Genomic DNA, 20972 nt, shown 5'->3' on the forward strand with positions numbered 1-20972 from the left:
GGCAGCCCCTTCCTCCCTCACTCCTGCAATAGCAGCAGCCGGTGCCCCCCCATGGAGCCAATTCGTTCGTCAGCGCTGCTGATCTAAGAAAAAAACAGTGCTGCCAGGTTCACTAACATTACCACTGGCCGATCAACAAGAACATTAATAAATTCAAGATAATTGAAGGTAAAAAAAAAGCTGCAAGCAGTAAACTAAAATATCTCTACACCCTAGACTGGTTTGTAAATGAAGCCCCTAATTAGCAACAAAAAAACTTTATTCCTCCATGTTATAAGTTTTTAAACTGTTCTGGAAGAGGACTAATTCCTCTAGTCAGATAACAGCGCTATGTATAAAAGATACCTTCTCATTTGCAGTAAAGGGGTTATTACAAGCTGCACAGGTTTTAAGCTGCTCTGACTTTACAGAGGCTCTACAACAGCACTGAAAAAAAAAAAAAAAAATCTTATACACATATATATATTTTCCCTCTAAAGCTGGGCATATATTTCTATGTTCCTCCCCTGTGAAGGAACAGGGGAAAATATCAGGCGGTCAGCATACACTGCCAGATGCGGCAGGCCAATTATCGGATCTATCAAACATGCTGGATGATTTTGCATGTCCAAACAACTACTGATAATTGAACAGTGTATTGCCGCGATTTATCAGCCTGATCAGATGATTATCGGCTGATCAGTGTATGCCCAGCATAAGACGAACTAGTATAACAGTGCAGATTAAAAGTACTAACGTAGGGTCTCGCTCCAAGAGAGGGCTTTTCAGCTGTTTAGGGATGTACTCATACTCCATATTGATGCTACTTTGTTTGCAACTCCTAGCAGTGTGTCTTTAGGTACAGAAGCAGTTAGAGCGTATCCTTTTTTTCTGCCACGTTCCTTATCTAGCATTTTTTTTATGAATTAATGTATGCACAGAACACTGGCATCTATCCAAATGCATGCTATTGGATATTTTACCGTCAGATGTGAACCGGGAGGTAGCACACTGGTGCACGCCCAAGTAGCCAGCCCAGTCCACAGCTCATTCCTGGGGACTAGCAGAATATGGTAAATCCCTGCACTACAGAAAAGAAATGCTACCTGACCTACCTAACTAGAAGCTGGAAAAGACCCAGGGCAGAGGGACAGCTTATTATATGCCATCCAGGGGAGCTTTTAATAAGCCTCTCCCTACCTAAACCATTGTAATATTAGGTTGTCATGGAGGATTGAAGAAGAAATAAAATGGTAGTAGTGAGAAAGCAGCAGGACAACGCACCAATTTCATTTACCATACCCCCATATAGCACATAGGTAATATCCCGATCACCTGAAACCAGCCAGCCCACTCTGCTGCAGGTCTTAGTCCACCTATAGCATTTCAGGAATATTCTTCAACAGAGGTCAACTGACAAGATACAGAGCTTCACCTAGACATTAAGGGGTCTATTTACAAAGCTGTGTTAGGGGGATCAAGTGAATGGTGATAAGGTACCAGCCAATCAGCTCCTAACTGACATTTTTCAAACACAGCCTGTGACATGGCAGTTAGGAGCAGATTGGCTGGTACATTATCACCGTTCACTTTATCTCCTAATAGCTTAGTAAATAGACCCCAAAAGGAGTAAACTGCCTATATTATGAGGAACATGTAAGATTAAGAGGGTATGTAAAAGAGGATAACCCCCTTTAAAGCTATTAACCTGGATCTGTCCTTTACACACAGCAGAGGTAGCAATTGGTGTAAGCCAGGAATGGGGAACCTCAGGCCCAGGGCCGTATAAGGCCCGCGGAATCATTTGGTCTGGCCCTCTGAGCTTTTCTCAGCTAGCCTCATCTGGATAGCAGGGTGCATAGAATGGCACACTGCACCCAGAATCTATGCAGCAGTCCCGCCTGGAGCGTCCTTAGGACGCTTCAGATGGTCACACCACTGCCCTTACAGCTCCCCAGAGCATCCTGACGTCACACGGAGGGGGCGTGGCCTGCACCCGGCCCGCAAATATCTCTATCTCAAAATGGCCCTTGACAAAAAAAAAAAAAAAGGAAGGATTCCCCACCCCTGGTGTAAGCAAACAATGGTAAATTTACTAAAGTGAGAGTTTTTAGAAGTGAGTTTTAGAAGAGATGGTGCCCATGGCAACCAATCAGATTCTGCTTATCATTTAACTAGCACCTTCTAGAAGATAATAGCTAGAATCTGGTTGCTATTGGCAACATCTCTTCTAAAACTCACTTCTAAAACCTCTAACTTTAGTAAATTTACCCCGAAAACTTTTTCTAGCTTGGTAAACTGTAAATTAACATTTTCTTAAATAATTAACAAAAAAAAAAAAAAACACATCTACTTATATTTTACACATTAATACAAAATATTTCAAGATGCAAGAAAAGTAACTAATACTCCACGAGCAATAGATCATGTGCTGGGATTCTCCAGAATGTGTGTGTGGCTAATAAAGCTGTAACAATATAGAGGTTTCCAATAATATGTTAGCATGAACTTAAAATGACTGTCAAGTAAAAATACTAGTGTAAATGTTGTCCAGATACAAATACTATTCCAAAAGTGCACATATTTAGATAACAAATTTGTTGGCAACACCGACATTCATGAGAATGTAGTCTATCAATCCACTAAAATTCGGTAACAGTGTTGGTTCATAGTAAACCAGCTGCATCCTTGGTTCTTAACACCAGTCCTCAAGTTCCATGACCTCAAGGTCATGTTATTTGGATTGCTTTAATATGCACAGGTGAGTTAATCTATTTTGTTCTCCCACCTGCTGCCTCAGATGGAAATCCTCAAAACATGACCTGTTGGGAAAACTGGATATTGAGGTTGAGAACCCCTGTCTTGGTTTATTGGTAAGCGACCTGCTAAGGCCACAAAATGACTGCCTCAATTGACATGTAGTCTAGCTCATTATATATTTCACAAATAAATTAAAGACAGGAGACTGAATAACTTTAATGAAGCCTTTATTATTTAAAAAGGAAAAGTGTAATAAATACAGCAGAAACATTTACAAATCAAACATACAAGATGACAGACATTGAAAAAACTAACACTGTCCAGCTGTTAGACAGTTATATTTTATCTGGTTGGTACAATATTTAAATACAGAGAAAGCATTGGCTAACTATTTTGTTGTAATACTGCCCAAAGCACATAGCCGAGTTACTGGAAGCGTACTGCTGTGGTTATAATATTGGAACTTGTGGCATATTACAGGAATGGAATTCGTTCTTGGACATTCCAGCCGAGGTGGAGGGCCTTTCCTCTCCGAAATGTTAGAAGACGAATGTAATTGTGCCAAAAGGTTGCTTAGTGCTGTTGTACAGATGTGGCAGAGTGGTTGTCTACACATGAAACAAAGTGTTTAAATTGTCACAACACAGACACATGCTTCAAATAACGAAGCCGTTAATGGAGAGAATGCTTGCATTCAACAAGCAAGAGGCGGTAAGATATGTACTAGCTGAAATTTTGCTTATATGACCAGACCTTCCAGTTGAATGCTCCAAAAAATTGTCATCTACATCCGGTGCAAAAAAAAAAAAAGGACTTGAATTCAACCCCTTCTTAGTAGAATGCTCAGAAGGTCATAGCTGGCAGAGGTTAGATGAAAGGTTCCGGCACATTTGCAGTTAACAACTATGTAAAGAATAATAAGAAGAAAAAAAACTAAAAATAAAAAAGTATTCACAAGGCAGACCATGAGATTGGACACTCACTGCTGATAAACTGACGAATAAATGTCTGGCGCCTTCAAAACTTAATATTTTTCATTTTTAGGATGGAGTTAACTGAATGTCTAATGAGTTTCATAGCCTGGATTATTCCCAGTTTAAAATACCAGCTAAACATATCTTCAAAAACAAAACAAAACCTAAACAAACAAACAAAAAAAAACTATCACATTAAAAAGCTAGGTCATTGAAAAAACGTACCATGGACAACCTGGCCTATGTATCTGTGCAATATTGTTATACAAAGAGGAAAGCCAGGAAGATCTTTCCAAAAGACTTTTTGCTGTAGAACATTACAATCGATCATTGTGGTCCTCTTGTATAGAACGCGCAGGGTTATTTGATCAAAGGGTCATTTTCTCCAGAGTGCAAACTAACCATAGCCAAAGTGAGTACTTAAGATTGCTTTGAACTTTTTGGCTAAAGAATGTGGATAAAGACAAGGAACGGAAATTTGGGACTGATTTTTTTTTTTTTTTGAGAAACGAAGACACATTTTCCCCCATCTGTCTACACATTGCAATCGCTTCTTATTTTTCAACATAGCTTTCTCCAAAAAGAGCTTCCGCTGAAATATCCAACTTTCTTTCTTCTGTGCGGTCAGCATGCTGCATCCATATCTACCAAATCGATTGTGAAGAAAATCCTTAACAGCTCTGGTTTCCCAACAGTATTTACCATTTTTGGCAGTGCCCTTCATGGAGTATTCACCAGATCTTCATATGATTCTGCCATTAAAATCCCTCACATTATACTGCAGCTCTTGGCTTTGTCCTTTCTCAAGTCTGTGGCTACTGTGGTCAGTTCTGGTCTGCTAGGCATGTGTGAAATTCTTTTTGTGGTTCTCTGCGTTTTATTCCGTTTGAGATTTTTGTTAGATTTATTGACGCATGCCAGAGTGGCCACGTGGAAAATGTCCCTTACGCTGTTCTCGGATTGTAAGGCTGAGCATTCTATGTATGTGGCTGCTCCTATCTGCTTGGCCATATTTGCACCCTGTGAAATAAAATAAATGATAATGAGAAACAGAAATATTTGCGAGGCAATAAAAGAGCAATATCTCAGTCTCAATCAATCCATTTACAATAATCAGTTTTCATATCTCAGATCAATCTTAAGTATAAAAATTATTTTTATTTTCGTAAACCTTATTTCGATCAAAATAGACATACATGATGGAGGTATAGCAAGGCCAAGCTGTGGCACAATATACATGTTGCCCTTATGTAATATGAATCTGTTTCAAAAATAAAATTATTGTCTCTATTCAAACATTCTGAACTGTGCTAATGGAGAAAGGTTTAAAAACAAAATAATAAAAACATATGACAAACGGAAGAATGTATTATCTGCAGAAGTGATGTGCAATCCTGTAACAAGGCTCTGGAGCGCCCTGTGCCAGCCTCAGCCCTTATGCACATGATGTTACACAGAGGGCGGAGCCTGCTAGCACTAGGAAGTGCAGCACTGCCTCGGAGGATGTTCCAAGCCGCTGTACAGACGGCAAGGTGCATGCCTGGATCACTACAACACTGGCTGCAGGGTGTCATTGCAGGCACCCTGATAGCCAGAGGCAAAGGCCATGGGGCAGCGACTGTGCTCCCCAGAGCCCTGCACTCTGTGCAGCAGCACCGCTCACACACCCTAGTTACGGCCCTGGTGGATATCTGGATATCTATCAAGGGTCCTAGCAGGAGTAAAGGAATGAACTGTAGTTGACAGGGTGTAAAACAGGGCTGAGCTAGTGGGCCAAAGGCTGCCTGTTGTCCATGACCACTCTACAGAGAAATTAGAAAACAGCAAGGAATTATGTGACCATATAGAAGCACTAGGCCACAGAAAACTCCTTCATGGACTTATACATTTCTTATTTTGCAGATCCGCACAACCAGACGTGTTTTTATTTCATTGACAATAAGACGTTCCATCGTGGAACACACCTTTTTCCTTCTCTGACAATAAGACGTTCCATCGTGGAACACACCAGGCGCGTTTCTCCTTATTAACAATAAGGCGTTCCATCTGTGAACTTTTTTTAAAATTATTTTTAAAGAGTCATGTGACATGACTTCTCTACAAATAAAAGTTGTATTCTGCAACAGTGACATCACTACTCACCGAACAGAACATATTATACAGGACATTATTCATACATTCACGCAGCTTGTGTAATAGATGGCTACTTCCTATTATAGCCTTAGACCTACTTTTTGTTTCGGTTTAAACAATATAATGCTAAGTAAACAACTAGAATTAAAGAACATGTATATAGTGTCAGTCATTTTACTTATATAACTCGTCCGTTACATAACATGGACACAGAACATTCCGAGCTCCTTGGTCATGTTCCAGAACTCTTCTGATTCACTCATAGCTGAACACTTGAGTACATACAAATGATAATTACTCAGTGCATGCTTCTAAAAGGCCTTCATCAGGCTTTGATTGTAATTCTGACTTATGTGAAGCCCTGATGGATTTAGATAACACATTGTGATACATCTTAAGTACTACATACAGACAGAGCCCTGTAATTAGTTCAGATTGTATTATCTATAATTAGCTATCTGGTGGGAACATTTCGCCCCAATGAATTCAAATGGGATTAAATCAGCAATAGATTTTATTACAATTTCATAAGGCTTTGTCTATATACCTGATCATATGATACTGGTGTTTGCCTGTGATTGGACAATTCCACTAGCGTTGTGAGGTCTGTACGTAAATCCGACTTGCAGCCAACCAATAGCATTTTAGTATTGGGGCAAAACTCCTGAATTTCGCCTTTCCACTGCAAAAAAAGATTAAAATATTAGTGTAATACAATTTATACAGGATGGACATTCTTATTAAAATACGCAGGGATTTACTTCCTTAAAACTATGAAACATACAATATATACAATAAACCATCTGTACAGATGTGTCCACATACATCTATCCACCGCACGCTACAAGTCGCGCCACACAACACGGGAGCTCTGTATGAAGTGGTAGTGCCGAGCGTCTTTTGACCTTCACACGCATCTTATTCGTACATCAATGCGAATAGATATAATTTTAATCAGAAGCTGCCTGTGCTATGCAGCATGCCTATGTTGTGTGTGTGACTGCGGGTGCATACTAAACGCTACGTTACAGTGTTACAGCCTGTAACGCTACGTTACAGTGTTACAGCCTGTAACGCTACGTTACAGTGTTACAGCGTGTAACGCTACGTTACAGTGTTACACTGTAACGTAGCGTTTCGCATGCAGATACACCCGCACTCGCTCACAGAACATAGGCATGCTGCATATCATTTTAATCAGCAGCAGCTGCTTGTGCTATCTATTAAATCGCTGTGCGAATAATGTGCATTGAAGGTAAAAAGGTCGCACAAAAGAAGTTCGGCAATACAAAATCACGCTACGGCATGGCACGACTAGAAGGGCTGTTTAACGCGCAAGGAGGCTAGATGTATGAAGACACATCTGTACATCATAGAGCCATATGTACTGTACACGGAGACACTGCCTGAAAATCCTCGTGTCCCAAATAACAAACTATTTTGTTAACTCCACTCAGAGCCAGCAAGAGGGAGGATACTAATTACCAGGCCCATGGCTTGTTTAAGGGCCCAGGGCCAGCTGTGCAGGGGCGAAAAAGTCCCACTCCTTGGTGTACAACACCAATATTTATAATATATCTATTAACAGTTTCGTATATAGCGCAGTAAATTCCTTCATGCTTTACAATTTGAATCAACATTAACATTAAAAGACATACATAAAAGACATACATAAGGGTAAGAGGGCCCTGATCGCTAGCTTACAATCTATAGGGAAATAGGTGTTGATACACAAGGAGAGGTGCTACATATTGCAAATTGGTCCAGCCTGATTGGATTATACAGCCCACCAAGAATATCTGCAATCACATATCCAATCCAATAGTTTTCATTCATTTTTTGGGGGCGGGCATAGCCACATCACAATGATTTGGCCATGCCTCTCCAGCATTACAATCTATGGCCCTGACTGATAGAATAAAGTCATAGCTGAACCAACTCTATTTATTTATTAGTTGTTTATGCAGTGCTTTATAGAGAATATTTAAATCACAATCAATCATTCACATCAGTCCCTGCACCAGTGAAGTGTACAACCTATATTCCCTACTAATGGCCTGATCCAGAGATGTACGCAATGGTAGCGTTCCCGCTAGGCTGTTTTAGCAGGACTCCCTGCCCTCCTTCTAGAGGGCAAAAAGCACCCTGCCCTCCAGAAGGAGGGCAAAAAGTGCCCTGCCCTCACAGCCTGCGGGTGCCATATTCACCCGCAAGTCGCAGTGTCCTGCGGGTGGGGAAATGTGCAGTGACCCGGTCACCGCCGGCATCTATTCTCCCTGTCTGTAGCGCTTGGGGGCTGCCTGGAAGTGCCGGGCATGCCCCCAAGAGTGACGAAAAGGGGACGCGTCTTATAGACACATCCCCTTTTTGGAAGCGCGTGCACGGAAGTGCCCTCTCTAGCTCCGGCGCCCTGCTTGCCGCCGGAGCTAGATTGAACACTACAATGGTGAATTTTGTTTTTACACTATTGCGCATATGTCACAGTCACACTGCACATGCACAGCATTATCTTGTGATTCCGCACGCACAGAGAACCCATTCGCATAGTGAGTGCCAGGTAGTCAGCGTTTGGGGGAGCTAGCAGGGAGGCGGTTAGAAAAACGTAGGTGTGTCAGACGGTTTAAACACTGTTACATGGGTGTGCACATATTAGCTATTGGCGATCACATACATGTCAGGAGACCCGCTGTATTTGAGAGAGGTCAGACCTGCCACAAGGGCTGCACGGCTGGTCATTGTGCGTCGATGTTACTGATATTTACGCTTGTACACGATGTCGGCCGCAGATAAGAAGGCAGCAGTGGGCGTCTCTATGCTCGGATAAGCTTGAGAACTATTAGTATATTTTCGCAGCTGTGGTCTGTGCGAAATTACCGCTACGATCGTATTAGCGGCTATCTCTGAATAAGGCCCTAAACACACACAAAACACACACAGAACCCGGTTAATCATTATCTCAATGCAGAAGGAAAAAGGAAAGAGTCCCACTACAAATATGCACTTAAAAAAAGCAAGAAGTATTTTACCCTCCAGCCTCATTAAACACATTACAACAACAACAAAAAAAAGAAAAAGGTTTCTTTATCTTAAAATTGAATTACACCATTTGGTGAATTCCATGTGCAACTGAATGGAAACGAGCAATTAATGTGTTGGACATTTGGAATTGCAAATAAAGGATCTTGGTTTCAGCTCAGCAAATCACTGACAGCTCATATGCATAGAAAAGGCAAAGTTACCTTCTTAAGAACGCTATCAAGTGTCTCAGGACGGCTGATGTCAAAACATATTAGGACGGCATCGGAATCTGGGTAGGAGAGTGGACGGACATTGTCATAATAAGGAGAACCTGCAAAGGTAAAGATCATCCATGTTAAAATTACATTGTAAGAGACATTAAATACATATGAATAATGATTATCCATCCCTATGATTCCAAGCAAACCAAAATTCAAATATAATATTCTTCAAAATAAAGCCAGAATAGTGGGTGAAAAAAAATAAAAATAAATAAAAACTTGCAGCTAAACTGAACAGTTTAAATTTACCACTCAGATAAAGAATTGAATTGCAAGCCATAAGCATATCAAGAAAAGAACACCAGTGAGTATAACAGTGAGTACAGCTGTATCTCATGTAACATCAATAAACCAATCCACTGGTTAAGAAACAGGGCTGTTCATAGACTCAGGACATCCACTGGTGTGCAGGGACGCTGAAAGGGGGGAGGGGGAGCGGGTACTCTTTACCCAGGCCTGTTGGAGGGGCCCGCGTCCTGCAGCACGACCCCCCCCCCCCCCCCCCCCCCGATGCGGTACTTCGAGCAGGGAGAGAGAGAGGACTGACTTCTGCTGCAGCAGCCGCCTATCTTCTCAGCCCTGCATACACACTGCTGTCATGAGCTGGGATAGGGAGAGAGGCTGCCAGGAACTTGGGCATGGGGGGGGCGGGGAGTTCTAGGGAGTGATCCTGGACAGCCGGGGGGGGGGGGGGGTTTGGTAAGTGTTAGCTTTAGGGTTCCGGGGGGGGGGGGTAGACTGGGAGACCGGGGAGTTGGCACCCCCCCTGGGATTTTAGGGTTAGGGTTAGGCACCCCCCAGGGGGACTTAGGTTTAGGCGGCGGGGAAGGGGGCGATTAGGGTTAGGCATACTGAGTCCATCTAGCCACACCCCCTCCCAGTACCAGGGCCCGGCAGAGCTGTCGGTGGCCCTGCTGGTGTGTACAGTAACTCTGCTACATCATGCATTCTGTACACACATTTTCAAAAATATCCACATAAAAGCTTCATTCTCTAACCAGAAGGCTTACAATCACCTTTAAGGCTGATGCTTTCTTTAGCTTTTTAGCTTACTGCTCTGATTTAGCTATGCAGAATATTGTGTATAGAGCAATAAAAAGTGTATATTTCAGATTAAACTCGACCATCAAATTATGAGGCTTGTGTTTAGGGTAAATGAAAGCACACAAAGCTACACTCTCTCGGCATGCATGGAAATAAGTTATAAAAGTGAATAAACAGTACCAACCACATCACGAATGACTGTAGACTGTCACTATTGCCAGTCATCCCCAAAAAACATAATGCTGACCTTTTAGGGGGGGGTTTGGGGGTGAGGGTACGTGGCACCGTGAATCACGCCATGAAACCTATGAACCTCTTTCTTTGTGGAAGTGAGGGGATTTAATAGCCTGGCTTACACCCAAGGGAATACGTGAGAGCTTCCTGAAATTCGTGGGGACACATACATTCTGGGGAGAGTAGGCAAGTATGCTATATGGTAGGGTTGGGCAACAAGCGGCCTCCCAGCTTTTGTAGAACTACACATCCCAGCATGCCCTGCCACAGTTTTGCCATTTGGCCATGCTAAACGGTTGTAAGGCATGCTGGGATTTGTAGTGCAACAACAGCTGGAGGGTCACTTATTGCCACCCCTGCTATATGGGGTAGTAAAAGAGATTTTACTAAAGAAAGAGGCAATTTCAGTATAATGATTCTTTAAGAGCATTCCTCTTCAAATAAGTATCCCAAATATCAGAATCCTTACAACTATAATGCACTTTTTACTTTGCACAGGAAGGAAGCAGATTTTTAATATGTAAGATTGGAGTAGGCATTAAGTTATTTGAAGGTGCATGGAAATAAGACGTCTGCTCATACAAAAGAGCTGTAAGTGATGTGTCCTTGAAATGTGATTTTATGGAGACACAGAACATGAATCGGCTTCAGGAAAGTGTAAATAGAAGACTAATGATCTCACCCTGGAACATTCCAGACATACTTGTTATGTATGTTTCAAATTACTTTAAACAAACGAGGCAGAAGATTATTTTTGGATTCAAAACTATTATTTTAAGACCACTATACGCAGGCAGCAATAGGGGTGCTGCAAACACTCAAGACTAGGATTCATTTTACTCTGTAGTGAAGGTTCTCCTGTACGTGCAGAAACTTGCTGTACAGGCGGAATGAAAGCAGCCTCGGCACGACGCACTTCTGCATATTTATATTAACATTTCTGTATACTTTATGAGAGGCTTGGACAAATGGTGACTATCTAGCTGCTGCAAATCTACAAGCCACAGTAGTATTCTGTAAAACAGTGCAATAATTGTTGTTAGTATGTACACACACCCCCCCCCAAAAATCCTAGCGCAACATTGTGTTATTTTTTATGGTTTGCAAGTGTTTAACAATTCAATCAGATTTTTTAAGTTGTATGTGCTGTGCAGGGTAGGAGAACAATATAGGTCTATAATACCTTTAATATAATGTAGGTCAGTTCCTGTAAAGTTCTACATGTAATACATGCATGTACTACCAGCTGCTTTGTTTTTTGTGCCGTTAGCAGTTTAGTTTACAACAAAAAAATATAACTCTATTCCCTTAGATTTGCATTACAACAATAGATTTCTTAAAACACAGTATTTGCCTAGGTTTTCTATAAAATAACATTGTCTCATAAAACTAAACAATGAGCAATTTAATACTTTATTTAAAGAAATGTGAGGGTGGAAAAGTGGATGTTTATGTAAAGCAACTGGTCATGCAGCCGCTGGTACTGCATAGTGCATAGCGTAGCACTAACAGCATAGATTATAATGATCATCATTTATTTACATAGAAGCCATCAAATACACTGAACATGGGGGAGAACTAACTCCATACACTGGGCCCTAGTTGGAAACCACACTCATAACTCCAGCGCTGTGAGGTGGCAATGTTAACCACTGTTACTGTGCTACCATATATAAAGTCATGTATCCAGTTAGCATACAGTGGTTTAACATTAATCAGCTTATAAGTCACAAAAGCCATATCTCTACTGCCCTTCTTAGAGTCAGTAGAGCAAAGATGAAGGTGACTGGGAGCGAGGCACTGGCATGGCTATGCCATCATGTAACCCTGCAGATAGATCTACAATATTGTAGGAAGTGGGCAATTTTATATAACTATAAATCTACTGTAAGCTTACTAGTATTTTAAGATATCATGATGGATACCTGCTGAGAAGCGTACCTGCATTTCCATAACTTCATGGAATCAATACAGACAATGGATAGCTTTCCATCTTTCAATATACAAATCAATGACTACAGACATACAGAAGCCCATTGACACCAAGGTAATAGCCAGATACTCAAATATTTAGAGGCAGTGCGATATTTAATCAAGTTTCACTGGTTCGAGAGACCACGCACAATCATAGATAGTCTTTCATTTAAGTTTGTAGCTCGAATTCAGCATTTTTAAACTTTCATGAAAACAGTATTTTTTTTTAAAGACGAAACAAAAACTACATCTTAAAACACTATTGCGTTAGACGTTTGTGATTAAAAACAAATTAAACTTTTAATCAATGTTAGTTTGAAGTGGCCAAATTTCATCATGAAGAGCAAATTCTAAGTTTACTAGTAAACGGTGAATCAGTATTTCTTTTGTATAGTTGTATGGCTGGCAGGATATGTGCATATATAATTGCCTCTATATTACCTATAAAGGGACAAGCAATTGTTGATTTTAATTATATTCTGATTCTACCTAGTAGACAATAGATGATATAGGTAGTTACAAGTAATTACATTGCATGTTGCAATTAAGTGGAAAGTTATTTTGAGAAATAAATTTTAATATATATTACAAATTAAATGTGTATATTTTTAAGATCGAGTTCTGACTGATTTTTTTCTGCCATCTCATAATAAATATTTAGTAAATAAGCGCAGAGTCAATTGTTGTCGTTTTACTAGTAAACAGGTTAGCCTTATATCTGGCTTCTACATGTGTGTGTAAATCTCCTTTACTGACTGTGCTAGTTATTTATGCAATTGCGCAATAAGCTCATTGAGTAGCATCACCTGACTCAGCCATGAGTGAAAATGAATGCCATGTGCAATTTTCACAAGCCTCACCCATATAGGCAGTAACCACTAGCTCACATACTTGCTAGCTGAAATCATTGTAGCCTCATTCAATATACCATATATGTACATTATACTGGGCTGCACCCAGGACACAACTGTGGTATAAACCAGAGCATTTGTCATGCTAATCACTAGGTAATCTATTGGCTCTTGATGACAGCAGCCGAAGACTTGAATATATATGTGCTTATAAGCATTTTATTGGAAAGGTGTGTGAGAGTTTTTCAGAGCATTATTTTATGAGAAAAGAGGTTTTAAGAGTTTCTAAAATACGTTTTTCTAGGGTGTATTTATTTTATAGAAAATATTAAATACATTCAGAAAACAATTCTTGCTTGATTTCTGGTATAAATATAAAAATTTCAAACGGTTTTTTCCCCCACATATTACATTAGCCGAGAACTAGTGATTTGGAGGTGCCACATACCCACAAAGGCAAATCCAGCACTTCCGAGAGGTTGGGCCTACCCCCAGACCCCTTCCAGCTGAGAACACCTGCGGCCTGCCACCCTCAAGTAGCATATATATATCCCAACTGTCCTGCAATTGAGACAAAAGTCCAAAACAGACACAGTCTGGAGGTATGGTTAAAAATCAGACAATAAATGCTAGATTACAAAGTAGTTCTGAGAGTCTTCAATCTCATTTTCCCATTCCATGATCTGAACAACCAGAATGCCAGTGCTAGGACCCTGAAGGACCCTGGGTGCAGACTGCAGCCATTACAGCCAAAGGGAAAAGAAGAGTTCCAGCACATTAATCATCCTGTCTACCTAACTATCTTGTGAGGCTTGGATTTTATTAGGAAGTCAGGCTGTTTAATTGATTGATAGACAGAAATAGGGTACATGCTTAAACAGATTTTTTTTTATTTGAAATGATGCAACAGGGCGCAAACCCCATTCTCAGCTCAAAAAGAATAATAAAAAAAACCAAGCACACACACACACACACACATTACATATCTCAGTGCTACATGAGAAGTATGCTTTAACATGCACCTGCCATCTACTTACATTAACACTTTTTTGCGACCTCAACTAACATTTCTGTGCCGGAGATGTATCCAGCCTTGGAGAGAGATGAAATGGATGAGTTGCCTAAAGCAACCAACCAGTTACTAACGGTCATTTCAAAGCCTGTGCTAGATAAAATGACAGAATCTTATTGTTTGCTTTGTGCAAGTCCACTCTAAAATGTTCCAAGATTTGATACAACTCCTCCTGTGTATGGTCCACTGTTGCCTGTTAAAGTTGCATTACCACTTAAGGTATTCCTTCCTGCTGCCATTTTTGTATTGGCGCAGTCTTAGCGGGATGTACAATCCCAACAGCCGACTAGGGATGGCGACTATGGATTTATGATAGGTGTCGAAATACCGACACCCATCATAATCCCGACACCGGAACGCCGAGGACTCCATCCCGAACGAAGGCAAGTCCGGGTCGCCCTTAGCGTTACCCTAGGGGGGGAGGGTTAGGATTAGGGAGTCTAGCGGGGTTAGGTTTGGGAGTGAGAGGGGTTAGGGACCCCCAAGGAGAGGTTAGGGTTCAGCATTAAGTGGAGAGGTTAGGCACCACTAAGGGAGGGTTAGGGTACTTACCTGCCCCTGTCGGGATCTTGATCCTGTAGGGCATCCGCTGTCGGGATTTGAACCGGCATTTCAATCCCATTCAGTCTTCGCTGTTTTGTATTGGGGAAAGGCACTTTTGGAGAAAGTCTTTTATTCAATAGTGCAGTTTTAAAAATGACACTCACATGAGAGAATGACAATCCAGCATCACTAAACTCATGCAGCGACTACCCGGCAGGAATTGTCCATGACGAGACAACTGCACAATGTTTCTGTCTCAGAAGCAATTGAACCTCATTACTCAATTTTGTTTTTAATAAAATTACTGAAGAGAAAAAGAATGAGACAAACATGTCTGCGGATAGTAACACACACACACACCACACACACAACCCCCCCCAAATTTAAAAAAATACTAAATAAATAACTCATGCACAGTTTAGAATAAAACTACATTTGAGGTCTGCCAGGGACCAACAAATGCCGATCATTTTCGAAATACACCTTTTTCAAAGAATTTCTGCTCTGAAAACATTGTATACATCCTGCAATAGCTCTGGGACACTCAATCACCGTGATGTAGCTAGCACAGGGAACAGATTCATTCCTAGCTGCCTGGCGAGGACTCTTTCACCTAACAATGGCTAAAATTCTGGCAGACCGCAATGAGCTTAGTGCTTCTACAGTACAACTGGAAAACTACTAAATGGCGTTCCCGCTAGGCTGTTTTAGTGGGGTGCCGCACCATGCCCAATTTCAAAAGGGCAGAACGCACCCTGCCATTATATCTGCGTCCGTCTAAGACAAGCTGCCGGGTAACATCCCAACCTGTGGGCGGGCTGCAGTGTCTCACGGGGACACACACACAAATTGCGTTGCAGTGCTCACTGCCAGTGAATAGATGCCATGCGCATGGCACGAGCTTGGGGCAGCCCAGCATGTCTGTAAGTGCTGACCACACCCTCTTTTCGAGTGTGAGAGCGTGCCCTTTCTATGGTCCGGCGCCCTGCCCCGTGCCAGACCTAAAGTAAACACTACTAAACATTCCTGCAGCTTATATTAAAGGGTTGTTGAAGGTTAGACACTACATTTGGGTGTCAAAGTGCCACACGAGTATTTCAGAAGATAGATAGTTACAGCAACTAAAAGTGAAACTATTGCAAACAAATAACGGCGGTATCAAAACAATATTATAATGTTTTTCAACAAATTTCCTGTTTTATATCTCAAGAGGGATATTGATCAGTTTGGTAAAAACTCCAATACTCACAGCAGAAATTGCTTTTAGAATTATGACTAGGCAGTTTGCTGTTGGCAGATTTCTAGACAGAGGGCCTGATTCAGCAAGGATCGCTATCGCAATAGCGCACTCATATGGCCGATTGTTGCGTACTGTGAATTGTTAATTTATTGCAGTTTAAGACGTAGACTTTATAGAAACAATACATTTACAAAAAGGTAAGAAAGTCTTACAACAATATTATTCAATATATACACACACACACACACACACACACACACTTCTAAAAAAAAAATATATATATATATATATATATACACATACATACACACACACACACACACACACACTGCTAAAATAATATACATATATATACATATACACATACATACACACACACACAGATAGATCTTTCTATCTATATAGCAAGTCACATGCTTTCCTCATAACATCTGTTAAATAGGCAACTTTGAGAAAGTTGCAAAATTCCCAAACTTTAAAATACCTACCATATAAATGCAATGCACATGTTCCATACAACATAACTGTACGGCTTTTGTGGGAATGGCCTCTTGGAACGGAGCCACTGTCTAATGGGAGTGGGACCATTAGAAGGGAAATTTTCTGGTAACAATCCTGTAATTTCTTTGATTTTACAATCATACAGCAACAGAGCACTTTGGTCGGAGTACGGATACTCCTGATTACCGCTAAGTGAAGCCCCTTGTCAGGACAGCTAATACATAGAGACACTGGACCTCATTCAGAGGTGGTCGCTCGGGAGCGATAGGTCGCACCCAAAGTGATCGAGAATATGCAAAACGAGTGCTCAGTCGCAACGCACATCGTAAGCGCGGAAACACCCACAACAATGAAAGCACACCTCCTATCTCTACGGCCTAATTCAGAGTCGGTCGCAGGCGGCAACCTACGTCAGCACGATTAACACCTGTTACATTGTTAATTGCCTACAAACATCGGTTAAGGCAGAAACCATCGCCAGCAATCGCAATGCTTAAGGTAGACCCTGGGCTACCCTTAGCTCTGCGAGCAGTAGTGTCGTTATTGCAACGAGATGACGTGTGTGATAACTCGCTCGTAATATATGCACGCCCTTAAAACGCCCTTTTTAAAAGGTCAACCACGCCTGCGTGCACACCACCACACCCCCGTTCACAAGCACCTTCCCCTGTAACCACCCACAAACGGCATGAAATGTCAATCACAGCTACGACCTCGTACTGCCATGTATACGCATGCACAGATGAAAAAAAATATCGCTTGATATGACAAATCGCTCCGTGCGACCGCCTCTGAATGAGGTACACAGTTTCCACAGAGTGATAAATGGATCCAGTTCGCAAAACTACATTTATCTTGCTTTTGTATCTTGATTCGGGACGTAGTCAATATACAGACGGCCAGTATGCCGGCCATCGGAATCCTGACTTGGGATTAAAGATAGGCGTCCAAATACCGACGCCTATTTTTAGCCCAACGCTGAAAGCTTGACAACCGCCATCCCGAACGAAGGTAAGCAGGGACAGGTTAGAGTTAGCCGGAGAGGGGAATGGGGTGTTAGGGCTAGGCACCCCCCAAGGAGGGTTAGCGTGCGGAGTGGGGGTAAGGTTTAGGCATCCCGGGGAGGGACTTGGGGGTTAGGCACCACCCCCGGGAGTTTTAGGGTGAGGCACCGACAGGGTTAGAGGTAGGTTTTACCTTCTCCTGTTGGGATCTCGGCTCATCGGGCTTCCGGCGTCGGTATTTCACCCGGCGGCTATTCAGCCCAATCTCTTGATTCAACATACTCTATAATCATCAATGCTTTGGAAAGAGGAGCCAACTGTGTGGCCCACAAAAAACCTGCATGTCTCATGCATACAGGACTTTTCACATGTACAGAATTGAGATGTTTTTCAAAGAAGGAATTCCACACTTCAGTGTTGACCCTTTATTTATATATAGTGGGACTCCTTTAGTGCAGACTAACCAAACCGTGCTCTTCAAAGTGCACCTAGATTTTTGACAAAGTGCATGGCCTTATCGGGCAAGACGGCAGCATTTGGGGATGGGTAGAACTTTGCACAGGATGAAGGGAGGAGTTGGTAGGAGTGAGAGTTTCTTATGAAATACAGGAGGTCAATCTGTGCAAAAAAAGAGGTTTAATGTTACACAAGATTTACACATGTAATAGATGTCCCATGTCCCCTCACTCATTATTCAAATCAAAAGGAATGTTAATTCAAGAATTATTTTATGAGAAATGCTGAAAGTCTCATGAAAGAGGCAGGTGTAAAGTAAAAGGAGTCTACAGTTTAGCACATTGGGCCTGATTCAGAGCCGCTCGTTCGCTCCGAGCGATGTTTGCCCAACTGCGCATGCGTACGGATCGTTATACGCATGCGCGAACCAGTCAGTGCAGTCGAAAATCATGTGCTCGCAAAATAGCGAATGCCTGAAAATTTGAGTGACAGAAAGAGGCGTATGTGGGTGGTAACAGGGGAAGGTGCTTGAAAACGGGGAGTGGAGATCCGAACGCAGGCGTGCTTAAAAGGTCAAAACGAGCGTTTTATGGGTGTGCATAATTAAAACAGCAGCGTCATTGACCACGTGACTGGGTTATTTTATAGTCAGAACTGCTCGCAAGATTGTGGTAGCAAAAACCAACCACAAGAATAGCGAGCAGTTCATACGCTGGTCGATGTACTCGATTAATCTAATAAATAGCGGGCATGACGTAGGATGTGAGCGGCCAGGGGGCGTATTTATCCAAACAATGACCGCAAGTTTTGTTCGCTCGTTCAGACCTAGAGGCGTGAACAGACCGCAAAGAGCGAACGGTTCATTTGAATAGCCACCCCTATTTTCTGGACGAGCGAGTGCTAATTGCGTCCGGCTCTGAATCAGGCCCATTGTCCCTTGCCTCTCTTTATACCTAGACTACAGATGGGATGGGTACAGGATACCGGAACTCAGGATCCCAGCCGGTATCCTACCCCTAACACTCCCTCCCCACTGCCTAAGCCTCCACCTAGTCACAGTGCCTAACCCTAACCCTCCCCCTAACTCAGCTACTTACCTTCGGGATTCCGGCGTTTAGGATGCCAGCATTGGGATTCTGACAGGTGACCCCGCAGTCGGGATACTGACCACATTCCTACAGATGTGTAGGAGGACAAATCTATAGCTTCTAGTCTGTGTAGACTTATCCAGAGAGAAATGTGAAGGCTGTGCTGACCATCCAGGTACGCGGCGTACAATTCCGTGTTTTATACAGCATGTACAGCATGCATTGTAGGAAAATGGAGATAGTCAGTTAGTGAGCTGAACTGGTATATATTTATGAGAACTAGGGGTAAGCGGGTGCGGATTTCTGAAATCCGAACCCCCCCGATCCGAGGCCGATCTGAGTCAGGCTCGACTTTTCCCGCCTGACTCGGATCTGAAATCGAGGCAAAACGTCATCATCCCGCCGTCCGGTCTCGCGGGTTTTGGATTCTATATAAAGGTACCCGCGTCGGCGCCATTTTCTCACTCGGCTGTGGACAGTGAAGAGGGAGGGTGGGAGTTAGGGCTGGCTGGGCTGTGTAATGTAGTGTAGTGCTGTGCTGTGCTGCTATTGTCCATAGGGGCTGTGTCCACTCCTCCAAAGTCCATAGGGGCTGGCTGGACTGTGTTGTGCAGTCAGTTGTCCATAGGGGCTGTGTCCACTCCAAAGTCCTGTGCAGTGTCCCAGTCCTAAAGGGGTGCTGTAGTGTTGTCCAGGGGGTGCTCTGTCCATCAGGGGTGCTCCCCCCAAGTGCAAAAAAAATAAATATTTTTTCTGTGTTTGTGAATTGTGTGCGCAGTAGCCGCGCGTGCATCAACAAAGTAGCGCCAAGCGTGCGCCTGTGTCATAAGTAAAGGGCCGGCTGGCTTGCCCGTTAAAGGGTGCTGTAACCCCCAAAGTGCACTCCAAAAAAAATGAAAAAATATATTCTGTGTTTGTGAATTGTGTGCACTGCGGCTGTACGTGCATCAACAAAGGAGCAGTGCCAAGCGTGCGCCTGTGTCCCATAAGTAAAGGGCCGGCTGGCTCATTTCTTAAAGGGTGGTGTAACCCACAAAGTGCACTAGTCTCCAACAAAAATAAAAAATTATTTTCTGTGTTTGTGTGCACCTTAGCCGCACGAATATATCAATATAAAATAAATGGAGGACCAAACTTTCTCCGATAAAAATAAAATAGGAAAAGATCAAGAACCACTTCCTCCTAGTGCTGTTGCTGCTGCTGGGAGTTGTTCATCATCCCAGAGAGGAAATAGGAACACCACTACTTTTACTAAACAATTGACCCTCCAACAGTCCTTAGCGAGGAGGATGAAGTACGACAGCAGTCATCCTGAAGCAAAACGTATAACTGAGGCCTTGACTGCTATGTTGGTGTTAGACGTGTGTCCGGTATCTGCCATTAGTGCAGTGGGATTTAGACAATTGATGGAGGTAGTGTGTCCCCAGTTCCAAATCCCGTCTAGATTCCACTTCACTAGGCAGGCGATACCGAGACTGTACAGAAACGTCAGAAAAAGTGTCCTCAGTGTCCTGAAAAATGCGGTTGTACCCAATGTCCACTTAACCACGGACATGTGGACAAGTGGAACAGGGCAGACTAAGGACTATATGACTGTGACAGCCCACTGGGTAGATGTATCACCTTATGCAGCAACAACAGCAGCGTCACCAGTAGCAGCATCTCAGAAACGCCAGCTCGTTCCAAGGCAGGCTACGCTGTGTATCACCGGTTTCAGTAAGAGGCACACCGCCGACAACCTCTTAGAGAAACTGAGGGAAATCATCGCCCAGTGGCTTAGCCCACTTAGACTCTCCTGGGGATTTGTGATATCTGACAAC

The 20972-nt window shown here is 42.6% G+C and overlaps 1 protein-coding gene across 1 annotated transcript in view; it reads right to left on the reverse strand.

The window, feature by feature from the left end:
• Nucleotides 1-2949: 2949 nt before the first annotated feature.
• RND3 (Rho family GTPase 3) overlaps nucleotides 2950-20972 on the reverse strand; it is a 32420-nt gene continuing 14397 nt past the window's right edge. The window contains exons 3-5 of the mRNA XM_088472252.1: nucleotides 9086-9195; nucleotides 6394-6528; nucleotides 2950-4733 (exon numbers count right to left, since the gene is read on the reverse strand). Of these exons, the coding sequence (XP_088328378.1) occupies nucleotides 4482-4733; nucleotides 6394-6528; nucleotides 9086-9195 (497 nt within the window). The 3' untranslated portion in view covers nucleotides 2950-4481. The remainder of the gene's footprint in view (nucleotides 4734-6393; nucleotides 6529-9085; nucleotides 9196-20972) is intronic.

The sequence above is a fragment of the Taudactylus pleione genome, unplaced genomic scaffold (assembly GCF_031769625.1).
Source record: "Taudactylus pleione unplaced genomic scaffold, aTauple2 ptg000122l, whole genome shotgun sequence".
Taxonomy (NCBI): Eukaryota; Metazoa; Chordata; class Amphibia; order Anura; family Myobatrachidae; genus Taudactylus; species Taudactylus pleione.